Source organism: Egretta garzetta, unplaced genomic scaffold, assembly GCF_000687185.1.
Source record: "Egretta garzetta isolate BGI_Z169 unplaced genomic scaffold, ASM68718v1 scaffold30, whole genome shotgun sequence".
In the NCBI taxonomy this organism is placed as follows: domain Eukaryota; kingdom Metazoa; phylum Chordata; class Aves; order Pelecaniformes; family Ardeidae; genus Egretta; species Egretta garzetta.
In genome coordinates this window covers 3,353,240-3,364,326 of record NW_009258383.1, presented here as the reverse complement: position 1 = coordinate 3,364,326, position 11,087 = coordinate 3,353,240, and the positions used below count along the sequence as shown (strand labels likewise).

Sequence of the window (11,087 nt, the reverse complement as noted above, 5' to 3'; positions counted from 1 at the left end):
CTGAACCTTTGTGTAATGACTGATATCAAAGTTCTTGCATATTTTGGAAAGCGCTACATCCAATTGTTCCTACATACATGAAGGAAAAAAAATGTGTTAATCAAAACAGGTCAAGTAATACATTACTTAATAACAAGTGAGGAAAATATGTTTATTTAAACAATCTGATAATTATGCTTGTAAAATAGCCAAGACTGTACATTACTGGAATATTCTGAGGTGCTCAAATATTACTTCTTGCAGCCTGAAGTACTTCAGTCTGAAATTTCTGTCAGCCAAACAGTTCCACCATTTCCAAGAACAAGCACAGTAAAAATTACACTACTTCACTGAGGTCAAATTTAAAGTGATGTTTACTTTGAGAAGATCTAGCACCCCAATATGGGAGAGCTGGGATTTCTAACTTGGTCTACTCACACTCCTAAGAAAAACCCAGGTCTGGGGGAAAAAAAAAAGAAGAAAATGCTCCACAGGTGTTTCAGTTCAAGCAACTCAGTTATAGACTTCTTAACTCTTTGACTGCCATCTATTAAATGGAATTAACACTATCTGACTTAAAAGTTCATTGTGAAATGTCATTTATAGAGTACTGTACCAGCACAATGATCAGTACCATAGGAGAAACAAAAGAAAGCACACACGCATACATATACACAATTACTAGTTCTGCCACCAGAGCTGTGTCTGAGAATAATGAACAGCTTTGCAATAAATGAAGTTAATCTATTATGTGCACTGAATGAAAAAAAAACTAAAATAGGATCATATACTTAATGACTAACTAATAAAGCTTCCAAGAATTTGACCATGTAGCTTAAGAACATAATCCTCACTTAGATGCTATAATACATTCAGAGATACACAGCTTAACTCTAGTTATTTTCAATCAACAATGCAAGAAAAGAAAACAAGATTCAGTAACACATGGTAACATATACAACAAGCAGTTATTTTCTCTCCTTGCTAGTCACTAAAGCCATTTCAATTTTTTATTATTTAAGGATCTTGCAATGTAGCGTTTGCTGCTCTTGCAAACAGAAACCACAGGAGATGGTTGTTTAGTCCCTGTGTACTTTTACTTACTCAGCCACAAAATATTTATGGATTTTAATCCTAGAGATTTTGGGGGGGAGTGGGAGGGGTGAGGGGGTGTTGCTGTTGGGGTTCAGGTGTTTAGGGGTTTTTTTTGGTTGGTTTGGGGGGTGTGGGGGTTTTTTTTTTCTTAAGCAGATCAATATTTTCTTTAAGCACAAAAAATATGATTCTATATAGAGCATGTACTTCACAGGAACACTCTATGATCCTCAGGATGACTTACATTTCTCCCATATCCATAGACATAATTCCAGCAGAAAATAAGATACTTTTACATGAGGAAAATATTTCTATAAATTCACAAGTAATAAATTAAAATCTTGAATATTTAGCTAGCTAGGAACTGCTTTCATCAAACAACATGGCACACTTTACCAGACTTTAGTATGAGCAGAATTTGCTCTACAAAGCTGTTACTGGAAGGAAGTAAAGATGCATGTCTCCTTTTAAGCAGCATCAATGTTTGTTCACAAGGAATAAATGGCAAGTAAATGAAAGCAATAGGAATGCGAGCTGAGCGATCTTAAAAAAAAAAAAGTTTAACGACTGACCTATGTGAGACTGAGAAGAAAGCAATCATTTCATTAGTTCTTTCAAACCAACCATGTGCTGAATAGAACATGTAACAGTGAAAGAACAAAAAAAAGCTTTGCAAGAAATCAGAAGTACAAAGGCATAAATAAAGAAAATATAACAAAGTTCTAATTTTACAGGGAATTAAATAATGAGCTACAGTAATACATGCACATGAGCAGAAAGAGCACATGACCAGAAGCATAGAGAACTGCAGATAGCTATTTCAGTTTCCTACTACGCATTACATGTATAGGCTTTACATGTGCTACATATACTTTATACATATAGACATTACTAGACTTCTTACAAAAAGGTTGCCAAGTTCCAACTCAAAATTACCTAGTAGTGGAGTGTACTAGGTTTGGTGGCCAGGTTTTGGTAGTGGCAGGGTTACAGGAGTGGCTTCTGTGAGAAGGTGCCAGAAGCTTCCCCTACATCCAATAGAGTGGACCTGCTGCTGGCCAAGGCTGAGCCCATCAGCAACAGTGGTAGTGCCTCTGCGATAATGTATTTAAGAGGAGGGGAAAAAAGCTGTGCAACAGCCATTGCAGCCAGAGAGAGGAGTGAGGATATGTGAGAGGAGCAACTCTGCCATCACCAAGGTCAGTGCAGAAGGAGGGGCAGGAGGTGCTCCAGGCACCAGAACAGAGATTCCCCTGCAGCCCCTGGTGAAGACCATGGTGAGGCAGGCTGTCCCCCTGCAGCCCATGGAGGTCCACAGTGGAGCAGATATCCATCTGCAGCCCAGGGAGGACCCCACGCTGGAGCAGGTAGATGGACCCAAATGAGGCTGTGACCCCGTGGGAAGCCCACGCTGGTGCAGGGTCCTGGCAGAACCTGTGGACCCGTGGAGAGAGAAGGCCACACTGGAGCACGTTTTCTGGCAGGGCTTGTGACACCGTGGGGGATCCACGCTGGAGCAGTCTGTTCCTGAAGGGATGCACCCTGAGGAAGGGACCCAAGCCAGAGCAGTTTGTGAAGAACTGCAGCCCATGGGAAGGACTCACATTGGAGAAGTTTGTGGAGAACTGCCTCCTATGAGAGGGACCCCACGCTGGAGCAGGGGAAGAGTGTGAGGAGTCCCTGAGGAGGAAGGAGCAGCAGAGACAATGTGTGATGAACTGACTGCAACTCCATTCCCCAACCCCCTGCGCCACTGCTGGGGAAGAGGTAGAGAACTGAGGAGCGAAGTTAAGACCAAGAAGCAAGGAGGGGTAGGGGGAAGGTGTTTTAAGATTCAGGTTTTACTTTCTCATTATCCTACTCTGACTTGATTGGTAAGAAATTAAACTGATTTCCCCAAGTCGAGTCTGTTTTGCCCCTGACAGTAATTGCAGAGTGATCTTTCCCTGTCCTTACCTCAGCAAGCCTTTTGTTACATTTTCTCTCCCCTGTCCACTCGAGGAGGGGGAGTGATAGAGAGGCTTTGGTGGGCACCTGGCATCTAGTGACCTCTTTCCTAACCATTCAAGTCTTACTTCCTATAGCTTAGCACTGGCCCTATCGAGCAATTTCCAGTTTGCTGACCTCTAAAATTTCTAGTGAAACTCTGATCTCTTGTGTACCTTATCCAAACCTGTTGGCATGCTGCTAATTTACTTTGCACAGCTATTTAGGAGTAGTCTGAAGAACTCACAGCAGTTCATGGACTGAAAACCACCATAAATCTTCATCATACAGGGAGCATACCTTTGCCCCAGTACTTCAAATGTTATGTGCCTATTTTCTTTGACTGCTTTATCACTTAGAGTGGGCACAATTAGCGAGCTGGGTTCGTAAGTTTGGTAATGTATTATGGAGCATTTAGGTTGACTGCAGCACAGAAGTCTACATGAATGCAATGACTGTAGCATTCTAAAGACAGTATTTGAAAGAAATGTGCACGTTCTGTAACTGCTAAAAACAATGTATTAGAAAGCTCTAGTACCTAGAGGTTAAATACTAACATGTACTAAACATCAATATATTAATTCTTACCTCTATTTGTTCCAAGGTGTCTTGCAGTTTCGAATTCAACTCACTATTAATGAAAGAAAAAAATGTTTAAAGTAAAACTACTGATCATAGTGACATTTCACACCAAGTTTCTTGTTTCAAAAAAACACATTTGCCTGTTACTGAGCCACAATATAGTAACTTATAAATCATTAACCTGCTGTTACTGTGTCAGAGTAGCATCGCCACACTACTGCTGTTACTGAAACACACTTATTGCAGGCATTTGCAGTACTCCTAACACTTCAAATTAAAATATCTGCTGCAGCAGCACATTATCCTAGGTTTATAATGCAACAGTGTTAAGAGGGACCAGACAAGACCCCATCCTGCTAGGATTTAACCAAGCATTCAAAGACATTCCCAACGCCCAAGAACTGCATGCTCTAAATGTTTTGATTTGGCACTGTGGTCTACAGCAGAACATATTCACAAAGGTCAGGGCTGTAAAGACTTTGCAGACTATGGTATAGTAACTTCTAATTGTGGCTCAGGAACCCCTTACAGAAACAGTACAGGAAAAAAAAGAAACACTATAGGAAAAAAGAATTTAAGCTTACATAACTGTCAGAAAATCTTTTTAAGACCATCATTTCACTTCTCTGAGCTATATTTGGTATAGAAAGGTTACTAAAAATAGCTACCATAAGAGAAACTATTTAGGACAAAGAAAGGCACAATGGCTTCCTTCCAACAATCAGCTTTTGAAATTTTTAAACACCAGCCAGAAAAATAAGACACAAAATAGGACTACTATGTTTTTGTTTGGAAGGGTCAAAGCAACCAAGAAATAGTCAGAATATTCTCTTCAAGTACGGAAAGCACAGAATTTTCATGGAATAATCACCATACCTGATTTTAGAAAACTTACTTCTGTGCTCTGAATCTTCTCCTAAGGGGTCTATGTTAACTATCAAAAGATAGTTTCTAGCTTCCCTACCTAGTTCTCTCCACTTAAATGATACACCCGTCACCCCCCCTTTTTTTGGTTCAGTTATATAACCTGGATACAACACCCTCCAAAGAAAGGTTTAAATAGAAAAGACTACATCAGAAAGAGCTGGCATTAAACGCTAAATTGAGTAGCCAGTATTTCCTTGTTGTTTCTCCACATGCAACAAGCCTTCCACACAGCATCAGAAAGAGCAATAAATACTAAGGAGAGCTTACTGAAAAGTATAGATGAGACACAGGTATTGAAGACTGCAAGACCCATCTCTCTACAGAAGGTAGAGTCAAGCAGAGCAAAAGTTGTTCAGGAGTCATCTTGCTTCTCAACAACTAAATTATCAAGGACTGAGGGAAATCACAGTGATTTTTCAACATTCAAAAAAGAAAAAATAGTTTTCATTCACTACTATATAAGGAAGGGATTCAAAATTTTAATATATGTAAGCAAATGCTGACTGTACAGTTGTGCTATTGTATCCCCCCCACCTTCTTCTCCTGGACCGCTTTACGATCTCAGGAATTTCAACCAGACCTTGGCCTTTGTGCAAGGAGTTGGTCAGTTAATTGCCTCTTAACTGTACCAGGAACTCCTGCATGGCTGAGGCAGTGAGTGGCACCGCCCGTACTAGAAACACCAGTTGGCTGGTCAAGGCAGGGAGCGAGAGCAGGAACAGTTATCCCCCGACAGCCTTGGAAGATACCTCACCTGGATCGTAACCCGAGCAAAGTGGTACCATTGTTACTGGAATTCCCGTAATTACAGACCCAGATTGCGGCCAGGATGGAAATTTACTAACAGCTAAAGCCAATCATCTCATGGCCCTCTAAACAGCGGTGCTAAGTGAGGCCCTTTGAGCTCTCCTGGGCCACAGCAGGCTGCAACCAGTATCTCCCTCTGAACAGGTGGCCTCTCAGAGTTCACAAACTCTCAAGTTTGCAAAAATCAGAGGTCCATCGCTGGAGACCAACAGCGGAGCCTGGGCTGAAACCTGTCACTCCTTGAGGCTCAACCCTCGCCTGCTGAGAAATGCCAAGACATTCGATGTGAGTATTTCAGTGAACTAGAGGGGAATTTTTAGCAGGTATACCTTTATATTATGTGTGTGTGTGTGTGTGTGTGTATAAAAATATAATCATGTCTGTGTGTATGCATGTGTGAATCAATTTAAGTAATCTTTAAATGTGTGATTTAATTCAAAGTGAGTCTTAGACTGCTGCTAGATATACATTATCCTTAGACATAAACCGTTGACCAAGTCTGAGACTATGATTGGACCTTGCCACACCTAGACTCCTCTCTGAGAAGGACTTTAGAAAGCAAGAACCTCAGGACTCAACAGGAGGGTCCTCCTTATTCTCTGCATCCATGGTCTCTGTGTGAACCATTCTAACCCGAGTGTAACTTAATTTTCCTTTGTGTACTTCTCCCACACAGTAATAGAGTGAACCTTGCCATCTTTCAATATTTAACTAAGTAGCCATTTTGATTAATTTTATCAAATCACTTTGTTAATCAATTGATGATTGAGTGCTATTGAAATATCACAATCCAATCCATCGATTTGCTGTAAAGGCACAAATAAATTCTAAACTGCTACTAAATCAAAATTGTGTAAAGTCAGTCATTCGCGACAACAGTCAATTTATATCTACACCCAAGTTTTATGGAATTAAAAAGAAAGCAAAAAGCAGCTTTGAAATCTGACTTCAGAATAGAGAGAGGCTTATTTCTAGGTACAATTTCTAACTTTATATACTTTTTGGTGCATCTTCGGATCCTTAAGCAACTATACCTCAAAAGCATGTCCTAAACTGAAATCAAGGATTATGGGTAATTACTCTGAAGTTGCAACAAAGCATAGATTTAGAGGACAGAGAGAGGCAAAGCATGTGCTTTCACAGATTTTGGCTCTTCTAAGTCAGACAGCATTCCAACAGCATATCAAACCATTTCAGAATTTTACCCACAAGTTTAAAATTCTAATTAAACATAACACAAAAAGTAAATCTAATTAATCCAATGATCTTTTTAGTGGATGAAACACCAAAATTCACTTTGTTTTACTCCTTTACTGTAATATCTATTATGACTTTGAACTTAATGTTTACCCAATTCTTTTTTTTTCTTTCTAAAAAGCAATGGAAACATCAAGTCTTTCTAAGCTAGGAACTGCAGATATTCAAATTAGTTCCGGTTCTGAAAGCAATTTCTCCATGACAGCATGAAGCTCTGCAGTTGCTAATTTCATTGCCAACAATCAGTGTGAGTTATCCTCCACAAGCCACCTTGCTGTAGGTAAACTAATTCCAGAATATAAACTTGCTTATTAAAAAATTAGCTCTGGTATCTCTAGGATACAGGTTGTAGCACAGTTATAATTCAGCCTTAGTTGAAACTTTACCTGCCAACATACTGCAACAGTTACAAAACAATGACATAGCCCAAACATAGATTATATAGTGTTATGATACCGGCTAGTAGTGGTACAGGGAGTGTGGGGGGAAACTACAGAGGATGCTTTTATAAATGCCTCTGTTGTACTTTTCTAAACAGAAAATTAAAAGCTGCTTTAAAGAATGAGAATTAATGATCACTGTTTTATACCATTTACAAATAATATCATACAGAAGCTGAAATCTGCACAACGTCACCTTACCTTATACAACTGTAGTGTTTGAAAGTGCTGGCAGCTTTCTGGCATTCCAAGCACAGCTGAATAGCTCCTGGATAGTCTTCTTCCTTAGGATGAAACACAATGGAAAGCTAATTTGGCTTTTGAAGCAAGCACTGCAACACCCATTTTTGCTTGCATGCTTACGTATAAACATTAGGAACAAAGTATTTTGCCTCTTACATCTAGACAGTAAAGTTAAAGGAAATGAGTGAGGGTCTGTTGCAGAACTTCAGGGGCAAGCAGTTTAGAATTAGAAACAGGCAACATTAGCAACATCAGAAAATGCTATGTGTTACATTACCTTATGCAATTGACTTGATGTTTTGTTTCCTTATGCATTCATACAAAACATATCAGCAAGTTTTTATTACAAAAGAACTAACAGCTTCCCGGTTTTCAAACATTTGTTAATACAATATGATCTATTAATGAGCAATGAAAGAGGTAATTTCAGGCACTCACAGGCTGTTACTGTAGTTTATAAAACCTCAAAACCAGACAAGGGACACACTCCAACATTATGCCCAAATAAACACTATTTAATTTGACAAATTCTACAGCTAATTAATTTAAAGACAACCAGCTCACAAAAGGCCCCAGGACAAAAGGAACATAATTTAGAAAAAAAATAGGGAAATATTGTCCTAATTTATAAGAAGCATATCCAACAGGTAGACCGATCAATCAGGAAGTACATGAAGACGCCAGGACAAAGCCAAAACAAACACATACACACAAAAGTGCAAAACCCCAGGATCTTGCCAACAGAACACCGGTATTGCCTTGGGTATAACCACTATTTTTGTTTTCTATTAGATACAGGTCCAGAAAGGCTCTCAAAGGAAGGAAAACCCTCTTTAATAGCTAAGAGCTTCCCTTTTTTGTCCTAATTATATCCGTTATATTATGCGCTTCAGAGAGCTCAAATGTGCTGTTAGTGGAATTTCAAAGTCATTGACGGAAGAGTAAAAACGCAAAAGCAATTTATATTCAGCAATTATCATAAAGGAGTTTCTGAAATGAAAATGGTTTTAACAGCAGCATTCTAATGCAGATCAAATTTAGCTAAAACCACAAAAAAACCCCCGAACACATTATCCATTAGGTGAAAACAGAACAGTACATTGATCTAAAATGATTGCAGCATTTACAGCTCTTTGCATCCTTCTCCATTGGAAACCTGGTATGGTACTTGCTCCGTTAAGTCTAACAGAGCTCAAATCAGAAAGCCTTGCATAACATAGATTACTAATATATCCCAGATGCAGCTTACCCTTGTAAGTTATTATAGCTTTGTGTCTTGTCTTTTTTTAATTGGGAACCCTATCTAAATGTTCCTCTGTGAATGGCAAATAGTAGCTCTCATGTACATTCCAAGCTATAACTACTTCTTGGAGAAAAGACAAAAATTGGCCAGTATCTGGGATACCTTATTGGGAACTGATACTGAGCACAGCTCTAAAACTGCACTTAGCCAAAAAGAGCAGTTTCAGCCTTTCACATTTAAAAATCACTGGCAAATTATTATGAACAGGCATTAGGGTCTGTGTGTGAACGCAGCACCCTCACCTCTGTTGCAAGACAACTCCTACCAGTAGACAGTGAAGACCTGATTTTATATGCAATACAATACAGCACAGAAATGAAAAGCTAATCGTTGTACAAGGGCTTACTGGGCAAAGGCACTGTTTATGCAACCTGTAAATTAATATATTCTTGCTGAGTGTGCTGAGACAAGGTGTGTTACCCAAGACGGAATTAAACTCAAAGAACTTAAGAGTTACAATTATTAAGACTCCATTTCCAAATTTGGTAACTAGGGATTATCATAATGATGCTCCATCCAGTATTAGCTGTAAATATTTGGCAAATTAGCAATTCAAAATTGTTACACTACATGATTAAAATATAGTTGTCAATAAAATTCTGAAGCTGTCTTTCATACAATTAATCACCTTAAGACAAGATCGATCTTTTGCTCTGTGTAGGATCTACTGCATTTTTAGGCAGTATACATACTGCGTCAGTAGAATTTTCAGTGTCATGTCCTGCATACTGCAATGTTCTCTGCAACTAACTATTAAAAAGCCAACCCAATGAATAAGGAAACTATTACACTTACAAATAAAATACTAAGTAGGAAGCCCATATAAAAATGTGTACAGTAATATACCAGAAGTACTTTATCCAGATCCAGCGTATCAACAATCAGCTAAAGCTCACCTTTATTTTTCTTCCAAATATCAAGCTAAGGCCAGAAAAGAAGTGTAAGTTGAGGGTAGGGAGGGAGTGAAGACTCCACAGCACTCTTACTGAACTAACTCAAGCCTCAGTGCCCAGATCTAAAGACAGGATCAGTCTTTGACAGAAAAGACTACCCTCCACCCAGCATAGGGAGCATCTAATTTGATATGAAGTATTTCCAACAACATTTAAAAAAAGAATAAAAATATAATTTCACCACACACACACACACACACACGTAGACTGTTTGCAGGAGGAAGGAAAGAGGGACAAAATTAAGATGACAGACAGAAGTAGCCTTAGAATAGCTTCAAATTACAATAGTCTGGCAGGGACTTACCTCCAACATCTCACTTAAACGCACATCAGTTCTTTGCTAAAAATAAAAAAAAAAAAAAAGTGGTAACTACACAAAAATTAAGAAAACCTTTTTTGCCATTGAACAAAACCAACTGTACATACCAGTGTTTTTATTGTTCTCAGAGACTTCAGCAGTCCAATAAGCAACTGTCGTTTCCTTTGATTTGCAAGAAGCCCCAAACTAGTTTGTGTGAAGCCTTCCTTTGCTATATTTAAGTGTCTGCAAAAGTTAAAAATGAACATAATCTTTGACAATATGTAAAATAAAACATTTCTAATAAATTCTAACATGTCAATCAAAATACATGCTAGAAAACAAGGTTGTCGGCATTATTAGGGAAACCCAGAAATTTAGATGATACCAACAGACTACTAAGTAGGTATGTTTTCCCTTCTGCAGAACTTGTCTGTGGACCAATGGTGTATCTCAAAAGGTTCCTGTTTTAAAGAGAACTCGTAATTGAAAGAATGAGAGCTGCAAGAGAGAAAGCAGCTGGTATTTGTTTCAGTATCTTTAACTGCTATTGCTAATTCCATTCAGGACATAAATGGGAAATATCATCAGCAAGCAAACTTCCGGGGTTTACAGTTTTCTTATTAAATACTTTTCCCCCCTTTCAGTCTCTGCCATTATTTAAGCACGATACCTTCTTCCATTTGTGCAAATAACAGCTGCTAACTGAAGGCCAGTCTGCAATGATGTAACACGTTCAAGTTCCTACAGAGAGACAACAGGTTAAATAAATAAACAAGTTAAAGTTGTGCTAGACACCAACAAAGACTAGTGATTAGTAGGTTTCTCTTAAGATGTTACAATGACTTTTTAGGGTTACTTAATATATTACTTGTTTCATCATTTTATATATGCTAAGGACTGGAATGTAACATTAATATAAACTGTTTTTTAAAATACAATTCTCTTTTGAAGAAAGATACATGAAATACATTTTCATTGCAGTGGGACATTTCTATACCGTACATGTAGCCTAAAAATCTCTATACCATTAATGCACTACAGCAGAATCATCAAAGCTTCAGGGACAGAAGCACAGTGTTTACTATGCCAGAAAGCAGCAAGACAAACAAACAAACAAAAATAATTTTTCACACAGCATTTTCTTGTTTAGAAGCACTTGTGTTCTACCAATTCACTGATGTCACTTCATAATGAATGTTAACTGTATCCTGCTG

General features: G+C 38.4%; 1 protein-coding gene across 1 annotated transcript in view; it reads right to left on the bottom strand.

Moving 5' to 3' along the window:
• VPS50 (VPS50 subunit of EARP/GARPII complex) overlaps positions 1 to 11,087 on the bottom strand; it is a gene marked incomplete at its 5' end in the record, with an annotated part of 100,849 nt that overhangs the window by 72,552 nt on the left and 17,210 nt on the right. Inside the window, 6 exon segments of the mRNA XM_035896985.1 lie at positions 1 to 69; positions 3,649 to 3,691; positions 7,275 to 7,357; positions 9,877 to 9,912; positions 9,999 to 10,116; positions 10,544 to 10,614. Of these exon segments, the coding sequence (XP_035752878.1) occupies positions 1 to 69; positions 3,649 to 3,691; positions 7,275 to 7,357; positions 9,877 to 9,912; positions 9,999 to 10,116; positions 10,544 to 10,614 (420 nt within the window).